At 31.7% G+C, this 22867-nt stretch overlaps 2 protein-coding genes across 2 annotated transcripts in view; both read left to right on the top strand.

Moving 5' to 3' along the window:
• The first annotated feature begins 9719 nt into the window (after positions 1-9719).
• Positions 9720-16610, top strand: LOC136409832 (gastric triacylglycerol lipase-like). Its single transcript, XM_066391639.1, has 8 exons — positions 9720-9837; positions 9898-10124; positions 12095-12302; positions 12837-12951; positions 13777-14026; positions 15125-15283; positions 15743-15973; positions 16435-16610. Exons 2-8 carry the CDS (start codon positions 9966-9968, stop codon positions 16591-16593), a joined length of 1281 nt encoding a protein of 426 aa, XP_066247736.1. The 5' UTR covers positions 9720-9837; positions 9898-9965; the 3' UTR covers positions 16594-16610.
• A 2897-nt stretch (positions 16611-19507) lies between these two features.
• LOC136409830 (somatostatin receptor type 2-like) overlaps positions 19508-22867 on the top strand; it is an 85432-nt gene continuing 82072 nt past the window's right edge. Inside the window, exon 1 of the mRNA XM_066391635.1 lies at positions 19508-19908. The gene's annotated coding sequence lies outside the window, so the exon portion shown is untranslated. The remainder of the gene's footprint in view (positions 19909-22867) is intronic.

The raw sequence follows: 22867 nt of genomic DNA, 5'->3' as shown, positions 1-22867 counted from the left end.
ACACCTTGACACGATATACAGCTTCAGACCATTACTGATGCGATAAACTTAACTTATTTTCTGAGACAATCGAGGTATTCCTCTCCAGACTGCCGAATAATTCTACTTCGTGGATCATCCACATTTAACTCCAATTTTGATTCATCAGTTCATGTGATCGAATTCCATTAGTCTTCAGTCCAATTTATTCGATTTTTAACCCAAAACAATTTTCTTTTAATTTATTTTTAAGTTAATAATAGTTTTTGTTTGGCCTTTAAAAACATAAACACTGATTTAAGTCATAAGTAAAGTTGTGTTAAAATAACGTTTACCTTATAAAAACTGTATCCCAATTTCTCTACATGGCGTAAGTAGGTGTCTTTAGATATGGTTTTTCTGATAGTTTGGGACCATTTTGAAACCAGCTCCCTTGACGAAATTCGCCTGTTTTTTAAAAATAATACATTGTAGAGTGCAATGATCTTGTTCAGTGATTTTTCTAGTCCGTGTTTTTCTCAGCTTCTCTTCTGTATTGCCCTCTTTTTTGTAGAATTTAATAATATTTCCCACTGATCATTGAGGCACATTTAAATTTTGACCAATTTGGTGTCCTGACACTCCATTTTTATGGACTGAAACGATAGCTTATCGCAACTCTTGTGAAATGGACTTATCATGAACCATTTTTGCATACAAATAATTTTATATTTGAGTTAAATGTTTACAATTATTGTTTGTTTAAAAACTTATTCTGTATAAAAATGTTTTCAAGTAAAAAGTTATTTGGGCCAAAATAAAATTTTTATCTCTAAACTGCCACTTTCAGTCTAAGTTAAATGCGACGGAATAAATTATATGCTTTTATTTTTTATGCTTCAGAATAATTGTATATTTTTCAAAGTTAGCCTTAACGTGTGAACAAATAATAACGAATTAAATTATGCTTGGTTTTGTTTCTCTATTTATTATAGTTAATATTTAAATCTAAAGGAAACATAACGTTGTACTTTGTGCTTAGTACAACTTTAAAGTGTCTGCGCTCGTATATACATACAGAGTTTATTATTGAAAACTTTGCACCCGCCTTACTTTGAACTACTAGTGAAATATTAGAAATTGCCACAACACGTCGATTTTAATTTCAAGGAGGACATATTTTAGCGCTAAATGCACATTCACCAATGGAATCTCTTTCGCGGAGATGCATTCAAATTTAGAAGACAAGGAAAAAAAATTGGAAGCTCCTTTGTTTTTTTTTTAAATAGGTAACAGGAATCAAGTGACACATCATTTTAAAGATCTTCAAATTTTCTAATTAATCAGGCCAAAATGTTGTTTTTTTAAATTCAAATTTAATTAGAAAATGGGTCATTCCATGAAATTAGCAAACGAAGGTCGAATAAGAAACATCGCTCCTGTATGTGAAAAATACAAAATTTTGGTATGGTAGATTAGAGAATTTGAAGTCTTTTAAATGATGTATCACTTGAGCCATCTTTACTATTTAAAAAAGACGAAGGGGTTTCCATCCCTGTCATATTGTTCATTAGGGGTAAGAACTTTTTTCGTTCTTTATTATACGTCTTCCTTCCAAGGTCGACGTGTCTCGGCATTTTTAACTTTCTTTGCTTTATATTTCTAAAAATCTTGAGGGTGGTAAGTTTTTAAAAATCCACCTGATATGCTCCCTACACAAGTTATTGAAACACAGTTTCCTTTAGTAAATGATTTGATAAGAACTGTTTTTGTTTCGGAACAGAATGCCAGATGCACCACTTGGAGTACCTGGTTAAATGTTGCTTGTATATTGTGCTGGTCATTTCGAGCGCTTCAAAGCGATTACACTAGACCTTTTTGAATCTTACTCCGAGGCAATTGCAATCTGCTAAGAGGTTGTGAAAAGAGAGGTCAAAATTTGTCATTTTTTAAAATCACACTGCAATTTTATAAACAAAGCTTTCACGAAATTTAAAGAGAAAAATCTTGTAGAAATGATGAAAGTAATTATGTTTTTTAACATTCCTATAAACCAGGCGGTTCTTTAGGACAAATAATTTTTAATAAACTGACTGAAATTTTAAATAAAAAATTCAGAATTTGAACTATTATATCAAATGTAACACGTTTTCAAAAGAACCTGTGTTCATAATCTTTCTATAGACGCAACTTTTTTTTCCTAAGTTGAGATATGCTCTAATCATTAATTTACAACTTTCGTTAATATATAATTCCTCAAATTCACAATGAAGTTTATACATAACGTTTTTTATGAATTCATTTTCATTTTGTGGTTTTGGTTTAGTACGCTTTGAACGCAGTATGTTTTCTGTCGTAAAAATTGTTATAACATTGAATTTATTTCCTGCTCGTTTAATTTGATGTGATATAACCGCTATGTATGGTATAAAATAGTTTGATAACTTATAAAATTTGATTTTCACTCTGGTATTAAAAGGGGAAATTTTTGAGCAAATTTTTAAAAGTAAATTTGTCGTAGAAAACGCAAATTTCCAGAATGCTGGATTCCAGAATCTTTGACAAAAATTCACCTATTATGAAAAAAATTTAATTGATATGATTTCCATTTTTTATTCTCTTCAACCTGGAAATTTCAAAATGTTATTAAAATATTCGTAATTTTTTAGTAGAGGATTCAAAGAAGGCGTTATGTTTTCTGATTTTTTTTTTCAAGTTTAATTTCATATACTGAGTTAACGTCTCATATCTTCATTATGCATAAATATTAAAATTTGTATACAAATAATATTATTTTGTATTGCGTATTGATCGTTCTTTGTGGTACGACCTATGAGCTGTACTTTTACAATAAGGTAGGCTGTAAAGTTTTTTGTATGTTTTCGTACCGATATCGTTTCTTAGATGATTCAATCGAGTGCCAGCGCGGCTTTAAAGACGTTCGTAATATCGAATAAACGAATTAATGGGATAATCGTGTACGCTTTTGATTCAAAGACTCGTGAGATACGTCGCTACTCTCAAAACTTTGTTCTCCTTTTGCGATTAAAGTGAAAGTTGTGGTGCTCTGCTGTTGGCGTTAGAAGGAGGGTTCCTTCCTCAAGGCTAAATAGAACAGGGTCTCTATCCGTGTTCTCTTATGTTAAATTGTTACGTTAAATCTCTGTTTAACATGGGAAAGTGCGATAGGATCTAATGGCTAGGGTCTTGCAGGGGGGAGGGGGGGGGGCTACTCTGAGTGAAGAGAGGTGTGGTTGGATGATCCCAGGAAGAGGATAGGGAGACGGGAGTAGAAGATCGGGGTAAGATGAGTTTATGGTTTAATTTAAAAAGATAGGTTCTGATTGTTTCTTTTTTTGGTTTACAGGTAAGTTTTGACAGGTCATCAAGAACGATGTAATTGACAAGTTGGGGCGATACGAGTAGAAAATCGAGGTAGGTGCAAGTAGTTGTTGAATACCTAAGTTGAAACAGTTCTTTTTGACCTCCAAGTATATCTGTTGAGTTCGTTGACTATCCAATTTATTTTTTTTAATTGCATTTGGGAAAAACATTGTATACACAAGTGTTGGAACGGTGGGGGGTGGCAATAGGGGTTCAATTGCCATCTCAGATTTAGAAAATAAGTCGTTCTCACACAAACCATTAATAACTCCATGATAGTGTTTATGTTTTTAAGTTTATTTCTAACAATTCAAAATGTTTTCTCAACTGGAACATTTGTAAATAAGCTAGAAACGTTTTCGGTATGGCGCTCCTGATAACAGGCAGCTTGTATTTCCCCTTGCTGGACATATAAATTTCGAAAATTTACTTATAAATTTAGGACGAGGAAATCATAATTATGTGCCCCGTCAGCCACAAATGTGGCTATAGATTGCGAACAACGAATGTAATTTTGTTCATAGAGAATAATAGAGGTGCTTTGGATGAAGTATAGCGCTATTATTTTTATATAGATTTGTCGATTTATGCAGATATCATCTGAAATCGCTCAATAAATGCATGTTCAGGGTTTCTAGTTATATTTAAAATGGCAACCGAAACGGATAAGGCTGAGAGGTAGTCGTATGCAGTTTAAAAATGTATTTATGTTTTATTACATTGCAGAGGAATGGATATATATTTTTTTAAATAGGAACGTTCCATTTTAAACTTTGCTCGATAGTTCTCAAAGCAATTCCAAACTCATATTGAAATTAAAAATTGGGACACTTTTTTGAGTATCATGTACCAAGAAATAATTCATTGCCACTAATTTCCATCACATTTATGATAACTTGGCAAATTTTTGTAGACGTCATATCGTCTTTTCGCATTTTTTAGAAAGGGTTGAAGAACCCTTTTCAACAGTGTACGTGCTATTGTTATTTATAGGCGAGTAGGCTCATAACTGACGAGTCGATTGACTTTCCTATGACATACTTTCAAGTTTTGCTTTAATTTTAATGCATATTATTATTGGCTTTGACATCTTTTATTTGTTTATTCAAAAAACAACTTTAAAAATAAAATTTAATTAAAATATTTATCCATGTAATGCGCAGAACTACGAACTTATCAGATTAAAAATATCAAAAGTGGCAATATGTTATTAAGGATGGTATCAATTAGAATGCGTGTTTGTGTTTAGTCAAATGGGTGTAAGTCAATTACCGTATTGCTGAACGTGATCATGCTTCGAATAAATAACATACAAAGTACACCTCTATAAAAAATAAATAATCGTTATTATTATTTACGTCAATATTCAAGCAATTGTATTACATGGTTGCTTAATTTTTCATATTACACAAATTACATATTCATGTGACCGAATACTATGAAATTGGTTCATTTTTTAAAAAATGGTGTAAAAAGAATCAAAGAATCGTGGAATTCGGCTATTCGGAAAAAAAATCCCAAAACCCTGGGGACTGTAGATTTGATTGCATTTATAAATTAATTAATTTATGGGGAAACTGAACAAAATTCGACTAAAAATCAAGAGAGATAAAATTTAGGGAATAGATTGAAAAATTTAAGAAAAATATTAAATTTTACTAGTGCCATGCTAGAAAAATTTTCTAAAGGATTTTATAGATCAAGACCTCAGAAAATACACTATCCGGTATAGTAGTTGGAGGCAATCTACTCTCGTATTAAACGGCACTTATTACCTAATACGCATATAAAATTTGAAAGCTTTATCTGCTGTAGATCAAGCACAATAAAATAAGAACCTAATTTTTTCTTAACTTTCAACACCCTGTAACTTCGCTACCAATTGAGATCAAATACATGCTTATGTGAACTTTTTTCTTTATTTTGTACTAGAGAATACATACATCCAATAAAGCCGTGCAATTCTGAAACACACTGTATGGTTGTTATATATGTCAGATAGGTATTTCTCCTAATTATTTGTGTGAGTATGGCAAGGTGCACCAAATATTGAAGAAGTGCACCGAGTATAGTAAAGTTACTTTTCATTACATATCGAGAATAAATAACTACTTTAACTTCAATTCTGAATTAAAAATGCCCTTTTTTATGAATTTGCTGAAACCAAGCTTCTGCCGACAAGAATTTCGTTGATAGTTTTTATGGGCAGCCTTGTATGACAATGTATCACTTTCAGCACTTGTTATAAAAATATACAAAAATTTTATGGAATGGAATTTTTTTGGTAATGCTGTACTGGAAGGAAAAGATAGGCATGGCTGCTTTTGGAATGAAAGTGCTGTATGTATACAGGGTGTTCCACCCCAGCTAGAACGTTCGATAGCTCCCAAACCAATGGAGATACAAAAAACATTATTTCATAAAATGTGTTTCGATTTAATTGCTGCACATTCTAAAATTATTTTCAAATATGCCGGACTTCCGTTTATACCGGAAGTTGACACTAACTTACTTATTTTAAATGGAACACCCTGTATATTATTACGTTTTTGGATTCTATATTCAAAATGAATATCAGTTTATTAAGCATGTGGAAGCGTTAATTCGTACCATTCACAAGTTATTAGACAATTTATAAAAAATTTACGTATGCATAACTGAAGAAAAAGTCCAAAATCAAGGAAAGTAAAAGAGATAAAATTTTGGGGTTTCTTTCATTTCAAAAAGCAGAAAATAGACTACTACAGCAGCTACGAATTTTTTATTTATTGTCTAAAATTCTCCAAGTAGGCGTACGTACAAAAAAAAGCGTCACTTTCTAAACTAAAATGTAGTTTAAGAGTAGATTGATGAGCAGTTTACATATGACAAATGTTGACTAAACTATAATTTAAGCGTTCATTTGAAAATTACATACCTAATCTTAATTAACTACAACCATATACATATATCGTATGGTCATTACGCAGGGTTTATCAATGAAACTCATCAGGCAATATTGCTTGTCAACTATAATTAAAATTGACCCATAAGGATTATTATAGAGGATACTGTAACATTTACCTATCAGGTATACCTACAGGATGTCCAGAATTTTCATGCCCAATTAATAACTTCTTAATAGTTAAATAGCTCGAGCTTCCACATTAAAGCAAGAAAATGCTTACGACTTTAAAATCTAAAGAATTCATTGAATTGTATCTCACGAAAAGTTCTGTAGCCGGGGCATCTTTTTTAAATAATACACTCTGTATATATTTTTTTATTTATATTTTGAATACTCGAGCAAACGAGGTATCACTTTGACAAGTAGGGCCTATTTAAATTATTCATATTTTGGAAATGGGCGTGATTTATGAAATCTATTGTTGAACTTTGCAATTGATTTATTTAGGATACCTCGATCTGTAGTTGAAGCATTATATGTTAAAAGGGGAACTTTCGTGACCATAACCTAATGTATCATTATCATTCACATTTTTTGGTAAATTACCTCCATCTTGCCTGATTTTATGCGTCTCCATTATATACACTTATAGTTGAAATTTTATAACCAAACTGGTCTTCCTACAATGCAGTCATTTATATGCCACTTCATGATTAAATTGGATGAACCTAAACCTCTCGGCCAAGGAGTACCAGTTTCAAGGAACCTTAATAGCAGGTGCTAAACATGGTTAATTTTATTACGACATAACATCAATAGATCTGTGATCATTAAAACTTTAAATTTATTTTTATGTGGGACTGCAGAAATCAGCAAACGTTATTGGTGCAGTTGTTTATCGTATTCGCCAGTCGGTTGGTTAAGTTAGTAAAATAATATTGGTTTGACGTGAAGTAATAGTGCTCTATATTGAAGATAGTATTGTAGTAGGTGCTCAATGGTCTTTGTAGTATTAGAAAAATTAAATAAGTTTCAATGGTATTTATTACTCCTAATACCAATGCTTCAATTTCCATGACAAGTGTTAATTTATTGTGAGCGTTTTGGTTTTGCTTATTGCTATTGATGTGGGCTTTGTATCTTTGTATCAAATTGAAGTTTTTCATTTTAAATGATTAAAAATATGCCTAAATTTATCAAAAAATCCCAATAAATAACAATTAGGTATAACAATATTCAGCGTGGGTCTTGAAAAACTACCGCAGAATTGCATGAAATCTAAATGAAATTTAATGTGAATCTTTGATATCTATAAAAGTCATAATTTAAATTATTTTTTAAAGTTTAAAAAACGTAATATGAAAAAATTATGTTTAAAATGATTTAATCGATATTTTCTTTTACTGTTCAGTTCCTACTTTTATTATAAAGAATTTTTCCATATTATAATGTTCAATGTTTATCAGATTTTCAGATTGTTAACGTTTGACTTACATATGTAATTTTAAGCTTGTACTCTGTTATATCATCGTTTCTTGTTTTTCTATTATAGATTTATACCCTATTATTTTTCGGGTTCCTCATCACTCAGTTAATTAAACAAGCTGCGATACATTGTATAGCAATTTAGCTTAAGCTTCATATTACGCTCATAAAAGGTGAGATTTTAATTAAAAACCGCATGAATTAAGGTGCTGGAGGATGTTATAGATGTCTAAAGGTAGAAATAGTTCATGAATAGGTTAATACTCACTAGAAGGAAAATAGGTTCAATCGGGGAGTCCTCAACTAATGTCTGTAAATTCCTCGTAAGATTCCTTATTCTAGTCCGCACCATTTCCTATGAAGAGAACTATAATTAGTATTATTCTTCCCCCAACTATTTCCTCATCACGTCCACAATTCTCAGCGACACAAATATCTACATTCTTATTTATCTCTAACAATCAAGACGAAAGGCAAAGGTGTCACATTAAGGTTTTTCTTCCAAATATCAGAAAGTGTAGCTCTGAATTGTTCAATTAAGCATCTAGCTTTTTATTTTGGCGATTACTTGGTCTAGTATGGATTTCTATCACAAATGCGTGGTTTCTTACATTTTTTTTCGGGCCTTGTGGTGATCTGTTTTCGAAGCACTCTCTCGGGGAGGTTGGAAGGTTTGACATCTCTTAGGAGACCTCGACTAAAACTGACATGATGAGAAATCACGACTGGTTTTCTTTAGGTCCTCATTTCACTGTCTGAAATCTTGATACTTATGACAGTACTTTCAACCTTGGCACTGATAAAAGGACGCACTCTACTACTCAGCTGACCATTTTGTGGCCCGCATTCGCAGCTCTTCAACTTTCACACCGGTTATGCCCAACTGACCTTGAGTCTCGAATTGTTGCCATTGAAACACCAACCCCGCGACCTTACTCTATAATTAAGAACGATTCATATAATCGGAGAAGACACAGTTTGACCGTGGTCTGATCAAATATTGGAACATTCATTTTGCTTGATTTGACCGTCCGCGTTAATGTGAATAAACAAAGCCAAATTAATGTTACAATGTTTGATCTGACCTAACCCGAACTAACGTCAATCGTGACTTGATCGATAATATGAATCGTAGTTAATTGCTAAGGGCACACATAATTAAAACGAGGGTTCATTTCATTTCTATGTACCTATTTATGGCGAAGTTTGCCTAGACAAAATTAAATCTCATCAACGGTGTTTGGATGGTATTTGTAAATTAAATGTCATCGTTCTCAGAGACTTCGCAGCCCTTGTAAACCAAATATACACAGAGTGTTTGAGACTAACACATATACCTTAATCCCGTATTCTACGACCGGAAATAACCCTAATTCACTATACGTATAAGCAATATTTCACTATTAGCACTTTCGTATCCAAAAACGATGCGTCATACGAAAAAAACGAAGAGTTTTTTTTCAAAAGTAAAAAGTCCAATGATTCAGCTACACACTTGAAAAATCATTTTTATTTCCCGAACAATCAGTAGCGTATTATTTTTGCCCTGTCTTTTATAACAGCCGAGAAACGACATCGTGTCCAAATTGAATATTTCTCAAAAACGTCTTATATATCGAAAAAAAACCCACCCTAAAATTTCACTTAGAAATTGGACTTGAAAATGTGCAGTCAGATTTCCTATATCCATTACCGTTTTGCATAGACTATAAATACTTGGAAAAAGTACCACCCTCTACAAGAAATTGATTAATCTAACGTTGGCATACAGTGTAACGTTAAACTTTGTTCTCCATCTTTTTGAATTACCCTCTTAACAATAATTTTAAAAATAGTTTTCATAAGACTCTAAGAACTTGTATTGAACTTTATGACTCTTTTATATTTCACGCAATTCCCTGCCAAGGCTTAAAAAATTATATAATAGGACATTAAATTAACTTATTAAATTAATAACAGAACGTTGGATTTAGTTCTACTCTATATAATCTTATAAATTTTTAAGGGAAATGTAAGATCTATGACGGAAGTCTTCAACACATTCATCATCCAGTTTAATCTATGCGCCAGATGACCTTTACGCAATGATTAACCTTGTATCATAGTGTACCCTTGTACCCCAGGTGAATAATGTTATTTTTCTGTTATAAACTATCTCATTAGTTTTAAAATTTAAATTTTAGTGAATAAAAATATAGCAAAAATTTAGAATTTATTTGATGTATCAACTCTTGAAATACACAGACTGATAATGTTGAAGTTCATTGTCATTTTTGGAGGGATCTTGTTAGTAAGTGCAGTGGTGTCCTATGGTCATGATTTCAAAAACGTCTGTCCATCATTGGAAGATTACAAGACTATTTATACCAATCAAAAATGCAGCTATAATCCCAATGTTGGGTCTTCTACGGTGAGTTTTCTTAATACATAAGTATCTGCTAAATTACTGCTTAGGTTCGTAGAAAAAATAATACGGAAGAGGGAATTTGGGAATTTGTGCTGACGTAACTATTAAATTAAATCTTTGAAGAAAAATATTATTATGATTAACCAGTCCTATGTTTCAATCAACTCCATTAAAATTTGGGAGGGGTGGAACGCAATTCTAAAATTATAAATCGAACAGGAAATTAAGAAATTTCTCTTTTAAAAATAAACTCTCCTGGGCCATTAGTAATTTATTGTCGAGACTCAATTTATTTTACGATTCAAAGAAAGGGTATTTAATATATGTAAGTTTCGATGGATATTTTTATCCATAAACACTGGACTTGTTAAAAGTAGTATTTTTAACAATCTCTCCTACCTTTAGATTGATCATTTGTCTTTGACACGTGCTAATTGTAAATATAGCCCAGAATTAAATTGGTTTCAATAATTGATACGAAAGAAGGTTTTAAAAACTAACACAAAAAATCTCATTTATTATGGCTTCAAACATTAGATATGTTTATATACAGTGTGTCCTAGATTTTATGTGGCAGCAAATCAAAGCCTCTAGCTCGATACGAAATGCTTTGAAGGATGAATAATATTTTGAGCCCAAAGTATTAATAAAAATAGGGAAAACTTCTAGCTATTTGAGATAAATATCAAAAGATATAAATAATGACTATTGAGAGAAAATATGAGAGATACTGACAAATGAATTTAGATATAATAGTTATTAAAGAAAAAACTTTTCTTAATAATTAAAACTGAAATACAAAATATGAATTCAATATAGCCACCTACAACCCCATTATGTTTGCCCTCAAAGTAGCATGTTAGCCATTTATCCATAGGCAATTAGAGTCATTAACAAATTAACGCTATTCAGAACGGGTTTAACTTCTTGCATTACTTACAAGGTATCAAATATTGAATCGGTGTATAATCATGTATAACCGTATAACCGTTTTTTAAGAAATTTTAAGCTATTGATGTCTGGCGAATTGATCCTGAAAAATTATAGTGTCAAATATACTATTTGATTTTTAACATTTTTCAATCTTTGATTATTAGAATATGGAGGATCCATTCTATTAGGTAATTCAGATTAATAAAAACCTAGGGAAGCGGTTACCAATATTTCCTTTAGTTTACGACATCCTGAAAAACCTTTTCAAAAACCTGAACATATTTCTCTTGTGGTTTATGTGATGTGTGTTTTTTATGGCTTTCCGCTATCTTGTCAAATCTTGGTTAAAACATTCTCACTAAAAAGGAATGAAATTTGAAGAGGAATGACGACAGAATTTATTTCTTCTATCCAGATCAGAAATTAGTTCAACCAAATGCATATAAGGTATATAATTATTCTTTCAAGATATGTTTTATTATTTCTAAGCCTAGAAGTAATAATATTCTATTTAGTTACCTAGTTTATTTAAAGTTAAGAATAGTATGTTACCATATATGTATGTAAGCGTACAGATATTTAATGAACAAATCTACTAATGACGGCGATTTATAATCGAGACTGTTTGACGCCTGAACATAGCTAAGGCGTTAATAAAGTTGAGATGATTAATTGCTTCTTAATATACGCGTTACTTACAATATGTTTCCGTCGACTGCATCGTGAAAAACCAAATAGAATAACATTTCTATTTTAAATTTAAAAATTACTGTATCAATAGGATTTATACATCTATCTAAGGCTGACAACCTCTATGTCAAAAACTGACACTATCATAAGGGACAGATACTGATCAAGTGTCAAGCAAAAGTGTTGTGATTTGTCAGATGCAAGAAGTCATAGCAGTAGTTAATCGCACCAAACCAATTAAAAATGCGCGCATTAACGAAAAGTCATGATTTAATGAGTCATTAATGAATGATTTTGTATACACCCAACGAAATTTGTTACTATTTCAAAACTAGTTTCAAATTTTTTAGAGTGATATTGCACAAAGATATGGATATCAATTTGAAGGTCATCCTGTTGTTACTGAAGATGGGTACATTTTAAACCTTCATAGGATTTTACCACCGACTAATAAAACGTCAAACACCATAGGTGAAGGGAAACGACCACCAGTAATTATTTTCCATGGATTAGGAGGCAGTTCAGCATTTTGGGTGTTGCAAGGGAAAAAATCACTTGGTAGTGTATAAGTTACTGAGCTTAAGCATTAATTAGTCATAAATTATATTTTTAATATATTTGCGCCAAACATGGGAGTACGTAGCTATAGATCTATTTATAAGCTGTTTCCAGAAAAAAAATGTTGTGTTTTGGCTAAAAAATTAGGTGTTACTTCATTTTCCTTCGGCAGGTTACCTTTAAATAGATACTGACGAACAGAAGTCTAAATGTTTTTACTAAGGGCATACTTTACACTAAAAATTAAATTTATAGTTCCACACATGGTAATTTAAAAATATATATACATATACCAACGTCCCTTTTTTATCTCAAAATATTTCTGGATTTTTCATTCAATTTAGAAGAAAAAAAGACCGTTTTTCGGTAAAAAATAAAAGTTATACTGTAGTTCTTAAATGGAAAATTAGATCATTTCTGTTTTTTACTTTTAGTAAATCCTAGATTTCGCAACTGGGATATATGTATGTAGTATTATGTAATACGCATTAGGCGTATTTATAATATAGTAAAACATATACCGAAATATTTTAGCATTCTTTCTGGTTGACAACGGATTCGATGTTTGGCTTGGAAATTTCAGGGGTAACTATTATTCTAATACTCATGTAAGACTGTCGCAACATAGTAGAGAGTACTGGAATTTTGGGTAAGTACCGTACATTTTCGTTCTTTCCAACGAGAAATCACAGTTAAATATCCTGCATTTCAATTTACACATTCACAATGCTGACATTGCTTCCAGAAGCCTGGAACTGGCTTTCGACATGACTAATGATATGGAGGGCATTCAAACATAAAAAACCTTTTGGTTTACAATGACGAATAGGTAATGCGCCCACTGTATTTTTCATTACACTCAATAAGAACCAGACATTTAATGATACGCAATTATGTAATTGTAATGTAATTTAGTTAATGTAACATAGTCATTAGTAACTGATAAGTGTTCTCCATTAAAACAAGAACTAACTAATTAATGCAAAAATGTAAATCACTCTAATTTATAATATGAAGAACATTCCAGGGTTCCGTGGTAATTGCAAACTAGACAGTTTGCAACTTATCTGCATTTTGAGTTCAATATAAGCAACTTTATAATATTATGCATTTATTCGTATCGCAAGAATAGATCGATTATGGGCAGTGGCTCAAAACCCTATTTTACCCTTAAGATATTCTTCTGGAAACGAAACTTGCATTAAAAATGAATTACGACTAATAGAAAATTTATATTGCCGAGACATTTTTATTTTGAACTGTCTCGTTGAACCAAAATCTCTATGGATAAAGCTAGACAAATCCTACAAAATAAAGTTACATTTACGTGTTCGAGCAATCTTCCATCATTCCATTCTTTACCAACCTTTTATATCTTGTTAATAATCGCTGTTACCATACTTTATACTAGGATGTAATAACATTTTAAGCTCTAATAAATAGGTAATTTTGAAATACACATTTCATATTTCAGATTTCACGAGATGGCTATTTACGACTTGCCGGCTTGTATAGATTTTATATCCAAGACGACAGGTGGAAAGGGGAATCTCGCTTACATTGGCCATTCCATGGGAACAACGATATCGTATATTTACTCAATAATCAGGACGAAACATGCCAAAGAAAATCTTAGAATGATTGTTTCTCTAGCTCCGGTAGCTTATCCGAAAAGCATAAGAGGACTTTTTAAATTATTGTCTCCAGTTACCCCCATTTTATCAGTAAGTGCGTATTTATTGATTTAAAAAGAAAGCAAGTCGAACAATGGATCATTGTGAAAGTATTTCATTATCCAGAAAATTGTATTAATGTTTAAACTCAAAGGTATTATTGTACGTTTTGATTTTATTGACACTCAAATGGACGTTTGAAGCCCTTAATTGAAATTTGGAATGGTTCTAAATATGTAATTTATTTTTCCAAAGGGAAATGACGATATTAAAACGTGAGAAAAAAAAAGTGCATTTCGATTAAGAACTAAATATCACTCATATTCTAGAACTTCGAACAGGGAAAAATATAAGGTGGAGTAAGGAGATTTTCAGCATGTACAGGGTGAAACATTTTCTTTGATTCTACGGGATCGAAAGCGTGTGATTGAGACGAATACGGGAGATTGCTTCATTTTTTTTTAGACTATTCGTTACATTTTGTCGGTTTTGTAAATAAGAAAGGAAATTAGGGCTAGCAAACATCCTTTTGGAACACCTATTCGGACATACTCTTTGGGTGAAGTGATGACATAGTTTACTGTTACGAACTGTGTGCGGTTCTCAAGATAAAAACGTATCCAGTCTACTCCAGTTAATAAAATTATTGTGGCAGTCAGAAAGAATATGGTTTATCTTGAAACATTTTGAGTCTTGTTAGGAAAATGTTTTCGAATATTTTGCTTATTTGATTTCAGAGAGCTCTGGTTTTTTAGTTTGACATATGTATGTAAGGATTCGCCTTTTTTTATAATTAGGGTGATTTTTTTAATGAAAAAGGATACTTGCCGGTCTGTGGGCTAAAATTTATTACATAGACAAGTGACCCTTTCATCGCAAGCAGTCATTGACGAAGCCAGGGACGCCATCAGCGCCCCTCGTGTTTTCTTCTGTGTTCATATTGGTTAAAATTCTGTAAAATATTTCTCAAAATCTCCCATATATCAGAAATCATCAGTTTTGAGGTACCATATAAAATGGTTATTCTATCATTTTTGGGTTGACTTGGTTTGATTGCGTTTCCACATTTTTTAACACCATGCATATTTTTTATGAGAATTTTTACTTATTCTTACTTATCCAGGTTTATAAGTTTTTCTCAATTAATAGGATATTCTCAGACTCAAGGGCCAGTACGCTATTGCTCAATATCACGAATTGTTCAAGGGGTTGATGGCAGCCACTTGTGGAAAATACCCTTTGGTTATTTCATGTAATGAAATTCTTAGTCTGGCTACGGGAGCATCAGACATCATTCAGTTTCAACCGGTATGTAATGGTTTAACGGTATGTAAAGTGTGGAAAGTGATACCTTACCGCCCACTCATTGCGATAATGGACGGAGTTTGGTTAGATATCGAGTGCAGTAAGATTCTTTCACACGTGTTAGATTAGCACAATGTTTTTCTTGAGGGTGCATAAATTAGCTCTATGTTTTCTGATGTACTGTAGTCTGCATAAGACGCACAAGTGCGGTAAAAATTTTTCCGCATCCATGTAAATTGTCACGGCTACCTTATTATCTATTAAGACATTTTGTTTTGTAAGTAACGTTGCGCGCGCTCGTAGGAAAAAACTGTTTTGCGACTTGTGATCCAAAGAATTAGTAGGTGTTATTCTATTGTGTTTAAGTAAGTTGCACTTTTCGCACTGGTAAATACACACTCGATGGCTTAAATTCTCCGATGGAAAACTTTGATCCTGATTATCACTTAAATATTATTTTAGGAAATGTTGCCTGTATTCCTTAGTTACTATCCTAGCGGAACAAGTCTGCACACTTTAGAGCACTTTGCTCAGATGATTGTAAGGGGTGGGCAATTCCAAATGTTTGACTATGGCCCATTAACCAACATGCGAAAATATAACAACCAGATTCCACCTGAATACGATGTTAAGCAAATTCAAGTACCTGTGCATTTATTCGTAGGGTCTTATGATGCTATAGGAACAATAGAGGTATATTTACTATAAGGACAATTTGATTTTGTGGGGGTTATCAAAAAAATAATAATAATGAGGGAAAATACGTAAAGATTACTTTTAGCCCATATAGTATTAATAATCATATAGGAATATATCTATTTTTCCATATTTAAACCTTTAAAACTCGTATAGGGTAACAACAATTGTATCCCACACTTCGTTTCTTTCAGCAATTTTCTTACTATTTTTTAAATATTACTGCGAGACCTTCAAGCTAATCTTCATTTGAATCTTAAAGTAAAAAAAAAACTCCAGTAGTCAAATTAATAAGAAAGGTAGTGAAAAATACGCTCTTTTACACAAAAATTATAACATAAAAGTATTAGTAATAGATCCAAAGTATATTGTCTCAAGTGACAATTAATTTATACTTTTATATAATATACTATATAATAATTTACATGTTACGTTGACGTATTATGTATTTATTTTAGGATGCCGCAATATTGTTCTCCAAGCTGCAGGGTGCACGATTTAAGACAAAAATAATGAAATACATTCTTCCTTATGCTCACAACGACTTTTTCCTAGCAAAACATCTGGAACCATTTCACGAAAAACTTTTAGATATAATAAAGGTTGCCATCAAATAAATAATATTAATAAAACTTTTATTATGTTTGTTTAATTTTTAGTAATTCGGTATCTACAATATTTAACAAAAGGGAGTGAAATTTACGTTTTCTTTATGACATTTTAAAGCATTAATATTTCGCCCAAAAACAGTAATTATACAGCATGTTTTATAAATGACGGTAAAAAATTTCAATATTTTCTATTTGCATATATTCTAGCATAATAATCTTCAATCCATCGTTATAGAAATACGGAATTTAAAAAATCTTTATAGCTCTCAAAGTTTATGAAATAATTTTACAAAAATATGCCAAGTGTGGAAGGCTTTGCATCGCGAACTATTTTTGCAAATAATTCAAAAAGTCTCATTAAATTAAATAGATGATTGGATTAAAGTTAAATCCAGTTGATTTTTTGCAATCATTTTGGCACGTCTAAATAAGCAGACCCCACCTCAACCGGAACTAGCCTGAACTATACTCCACATTGAGATAAAAATCTCATAAACTCTAACTTTAACTCCCTGCAGCACGGAAACGAATGCCCTAAGGTGTTTAGATGAGGAAATGACGTTATTTTTGATTAAGGAATTATTGACCCGATTTTGGCAAATCGTAAGATGGCCATCATCATCGTATATTTAGTCTGATTCCAAAGGTCAAACCGATGAGTAGCTTACACACAGGAGTGTCTCGGTGAAATAGATCGGGGGCAAAAGTTATGCTGACCCCGGTCTACTTTTAACAGACAAAACCGAGGCACCAAAATAAACAAAAACACAACTTTTATATTAACTTTTTATCAACAAAACAATTTCGAGATCACGTTCGCACTGCAAATTGTTTATTTGGAACAAAACGAGAACAGTACATTTTAAGTTTCAGTTTGGTTTTTACAGTCCACACCGGAATCTCTCCGTATTCGTGATGTTAAAACAGAAATGTACGAAGATTCTGTATTATATGGCTGATTACTAGTATATTTTGCTAAAATTAAAACGAAAAAGAAGGCGGTATTGGTTTTGGGTTGGACCTACATTCGCAAAGATGAGCAAGTCATGGGCAACCTTAAACGTAGGACGTTGATTAAGTGATTTGGTAATTTACTATCAGAGGCACACAACTAATTTATCCAAGACAAGTCTCTGATATTACATCCTTTACCAATTTATACGTTGCTTCATCTGTTCACTTTTGCTTTTTGTTTTACTTTACTTTTGCAGTTGGTACTAAATGAACATTCACGAAATATGAGGGAAGTTTTAGTTTCGTTTCCACGTCCACACTCAAACGATGTAGTTCGCAATGTAGCGAGCGAAACAAAAACCTTTTGATATTTACCAACAAGAAATAGAGCTTTAAATTGTGACTGAATTTGCAAAAAAAAAGCAGAAATGAGTCATGAAAGTGACCGAAATATTGTCGTTTTGTCGTAAATTTGTTTGAAAAACATGAAGTTCCTGTTTTGATACTGTTTTGTTAGTTAGTATCGACGTATGACTTTCCTGTATTAGTATGTTATAATACTATTTATTCAAGGTAAATATATTGAAGGCTATTATCCCCGATGGAAAGTTTCTCTGTCGGGCACAATATTGTTTTGATGCGATTAGCAAGAAAGTTATTATTGCATATTTCGCCAGTCCGTACTATTCGAAAATTAACTTATTTAAATAATATCGTTCATAAGAGGTTACGTTTCATATATTTTAACTCCAAGTGTAAGTACCTAAATTGGTTTCAGTTTAGTCAAATTTTCTTAGTTTCTAAAGGATTTCTTGATGTCTGATTTGCCTTTATGGTCTCGATGAATAACATACAAATCGTTTTGAAGAAAATTTCTACCCAAAAAGATATAATCTAACAATGACAGTACAAACGGTAATTTTAACGCACCTACAGCAAATTTTTGGAGTTCCCGAATTTGTCATAAATTAGGTCACATACCAAAACTCACCGTAATGCGACATCGGTGGCGCTGTGGGTTGGCAATTTATTATCGCGTATAATAAAGCACTTTTAGTCATATGGGCAATCTCCATTAGAAAAGTAATTAAAAAGAAACTTTCAAGAAACTAATAGAAAAATTATTATTTGCTAACGGAAATAATATTTCTGCGTAATTTTCAAATTATTCACCTCGACATAAGCACATATGTATATTGGCAAGATTTTGAAACACAATGAATATTTTTTCTAACCTGAAATCGGTGGTGGAAATCGCCAATTCAAAATTCCATTAGATACGAATCGAAATGGTGAAAAATTCTGTCTCCGCAGCGACGCACAAAGTGACACGCTTAGAGGGAGGAAAAGATTACTGGTAAATTTCCGCGGAAATATTTGACCAAGACGGATAAGTCATATCGAATTTGTTAGAACATTTTAAATTTGACTGTCAACTTCAATAATGACAGAATCAGCGATATATGTTACGTAAATTATATTGACAGTTGTCAATTTAGACTTTGTCATATACTTACATAATGACAGGTAAGGATTTCTTGCAGGAGAAAGCAAAAATTGAGCACGAAACTGCATTGTGTTCCTACTTCCTCGCTACATTGTTAAGGATAGCCATTTTTTTCACTTGTCTAATCCCACAGACAAGCCAAAGTGGCAGCAAGCTTGATTGCAAAAAACAAACAATTCCAATTCCCATGTTATTCACTGTTTCATATGAGGTCTAGATAATGGGGAATCTGGAATGTTGTTTGGATGTGACTGATGCAGATCCGATTTTTAATAAAGAGTTACCTTCTTTTTAAATTTTGCAAAAATAAATGCCAGTGGAGGTTTGCAAATTGTACCAGGAACCAAGTAGCAATTTCACAACCGGAATAAGTAGTGAGAAAAGTTTCCAAAATCTCCTATAACCCATAAACTAGAATCTGAAAGAAATATGCCCGCTATAAATCATCGAGAATGTATACAAATTGGAAGTTTCACTATGAATAGCAACACTTAGCAATAATAACAATAGACAAAGCAACTTCCAAACCGTTCCAAAAATCCCATATTTAGAAGCCAACGCAATGGAGAAACTGTGGTACAAGATAAGAAATTTTTCAATCCATAAATTAGCTCCAGAGAATCAACAAATATCTGGATAGCGCATGCCTCCCGAAGTTTTGGAGAGACACGTTGCACGAGAAGACGCCTCCTGGTAAAGAGCAGTTGCGAACGTTTCTCGGAAAGGAGATTTTGTGCGTCGGGACGCATAAAACTCTGGCAACTTCCAGTTTCGTAAATCTTGTGAATTTCATTTTCCAGAAACTGTAATTTGTGAGCAGGGACTTTGCAGTCAAGAGTACCAACTGAACATTGCATCAGGTAGGACGGATTAGACACCTTTAATTTTATGCGGAAATAATACCTCTTTATTTCACCTTTGGCTTTATTTGTCGGAAAATATTAGAGACAAGATTGCTCTCTCACGGGGTATCTGTGGCAACTTGGTTACGCTATAATACTCACTGTCATAATATCTATAAAGTATCAATTTTATGTTTGTTTGGTGATGGAAATAGGTATGCAGAAAAGATTAAAATTTAATTTAAAAAACTTGAGCTTCGTCATTTTTTTTTATGTACGAAGTTGTTCCAATCAATAAAGGGTTGATTGATGGCTTAATCATCAGCTAAATCATTGCTCCCCATTTTAAAATGTTTTATTAACATATAGGGTTCTATGTAAACTAAAAACTTAGCACAATTTTAAGTAAACCAAAAATTCTCCCAATCTAATATTTATACCGTTTTCGAGCCACCCCACAGTAAGGAGTTTGAAAAATTGACTATTTTTTCACCATCTACACAGCAATTTGTTTCGAAGTGGTATAACTGTTAATTTAGCGGTTGAATGTATAGAATGGTCCATATTCAACTCTTACCATTTAATAACATATCGGAAATTCTTAGAGATACGGCGCCGGTGTTTTGGGTTTGGAAATTTTGGAAAAAAAATGCAAAATCATATTTATTAATTTCCAGGATTATTTTCAATTGTGCAACTAGTGCCGAAAATATGATTTTTCACAAGAGCAAGACTGTTTGGTGACAAGACCTGAAGTCAAGTTACATAATATTTTACGAGTGTAATAATTAATTTTTTCTGATGTTTTACACAATACTTTTTCTGCCAATACAGAAACCATGGTCTTGATTCCATTTAATTTGGTTTCAACTTATTCGAAATTTTACTAAATTGGAATAAGTTAACTATTAAATATTGAGTTTTTTGTTGTATATCAATTTATATGTTTTGAATTTCAAAATAACCAAATTCAATAATTTTGAAATATTATGATGATGTTTAAATACATGATGGAACTAGAAGAACATTGTATCCTTCTCCACTGAATATTGAGAATTTAACTTTTTTTAGGTGTAAAATTTGATATTTCCACAATGCAATACTGCAAATTTTCCAGAAATTATCGTAAATTTTCATTATACTTTTTCACAATTACAGCGGTACTTTACACTAGTGCAATTTTCCTACTTCTCCTAGTAATGTTGTAAAGAACTTAAATATTTTAATATTTCGGGCGTATTCATAAAATCATTTTCTTAAATACTATTCGCGCAATAAATATGAATCTATAATTTTTAACAACTTTACTCTTATGCAACTTAAACTGGAAAAAGCATTTGTGCATTCATTTGTATCCAGGTAAATGTTCTAAAATTGTCGATCATTTTCATTGCATTTATTACATACATACATAATGGTTTTGCGGTCAAAAAACTGCCTTGTTTTTAGTAGAATGCCAGCAATTGTTTGCTACATCTAGTTCTTCTAAACCATTGGACTAAATAATAGGTTTCCCTGATAAAAAGAAAGGAATGTTCAGGATACTGGAAAAGGAATATTGTGGAATTTTTAGATACATGTTAGTTCAAGTTATTTGAATCATAAGAAAAGAATTTCAGTTAGGTCAGATTTCTAGAAAAGCAGAAAGTTGAAACAATGCAGGTATATTCAAGTTAATTCTGTAGGTTAATTGCGAAACCATGGAAGTAAAAAAAAATAAATTAGTTGGGGTCAAGATTCAGGAAAAAGAGAATTTTGGATAAACCAAGTTTCCTGAAAAAACAAACGTGGATTAGCTCATTATATTCGGGTTTTTTTTTTCAGATATATTTGAAACCACTACAATTTTTTTAGAAATAGCTATTTTTTAAATTTTAAGCACTGATATATGCGAACCAATTGTTATAAAAAATATATAACATTAAATTATCTCGATGAATTATAATATATATACATAATATAATATAATATAATATAATATAGTATAATATAGTATAATCCTGTGTAAACCGGGTTACAACATCTTTCAATTCCTGAGATATCGACACGTAGTTTTTTTGTTGTTTATTTTTACAATTTTTTAAATGTCCTAAAATCAAGATGCCAATTAATCTAAGAAAAGCTTTGGAAAATTAGGAGTAATATCCTAAAATTTTATTAAAATTTATTAAATATCACAAGAGATGTTAATAAATTAGCTATCAATATCCAAGAAATGCATAATGTATCCTTAGATACATGAAATGACTTCAAAGCAAAAAAAATATGAATTAAAATTTCATCGCGTAGGGCTCAGTTTTGCTTGATTAAAGACAACTCTTTACCACAACTAGAATTTTTTTAAATAAAGTTTTTACCAGAAATTTTCAAAACATTTTGTTTCTTGGTATAGCAACAATCGGTAACCTTATAAGTTTCCAGAACACTTCACTGCAGAAGCGTTGTTAGCTCCAGAATCGTTTTCTGAAAATTGACAGTTAATTAAAATATCTTTTTTTGAACACTTTTATTCACGTCTAATAAGAAAATTTTTTATTTTACATTATAAATTGGAAACGCAAGAAAACGCGAATTAAAAAACACTTCCATATTTCTTGGAGACAAAATAAATATTCCGTTTTAGCAGATAAGCAATTAACAAGGCATCTTGTCTCTCACTCGACTTTGGAAGTCGGGTTTTAATCACCTGTTAATCTGCGATATAATTTAAGGATTTTAACTTTGATTCCCTACGAATCCTTGGGAATAATCTAAAGTTAGCTTTCTATACCTGCCGCTTTAAGAGCAACTGCCTATTGATAATATGTAAATTTATTTAAATGTTAATTTAAAAAAAAAGATGTCTCTTTAATAATTTTTGAATCGATAATCATTCAGTAATCTTGAGTAATTAAACCAAAACTAAATTAAGACACTTTATAACAATAATCATTGGACTTTGAATTTTCCAACGCAAAGTTTAAAATTTATTTGTACA

Source organism: Euwallacea similis, chromosome 7, assembly GCF_039881205.1.
Source record: "Euwallacea similis isolate ESF13 chromosome 7, ESF131.1, whole genome shotgun sequence".
Lineage (NCBI taxonomy): Eukaryota > Metazoa > Arthropoda > Insecta > Coleoptera > Curculionidae > Euwallacea > Euwallacea similis.
This window is presented reverse-complemented; position numbering and strand designations above follow the sequence as displayed.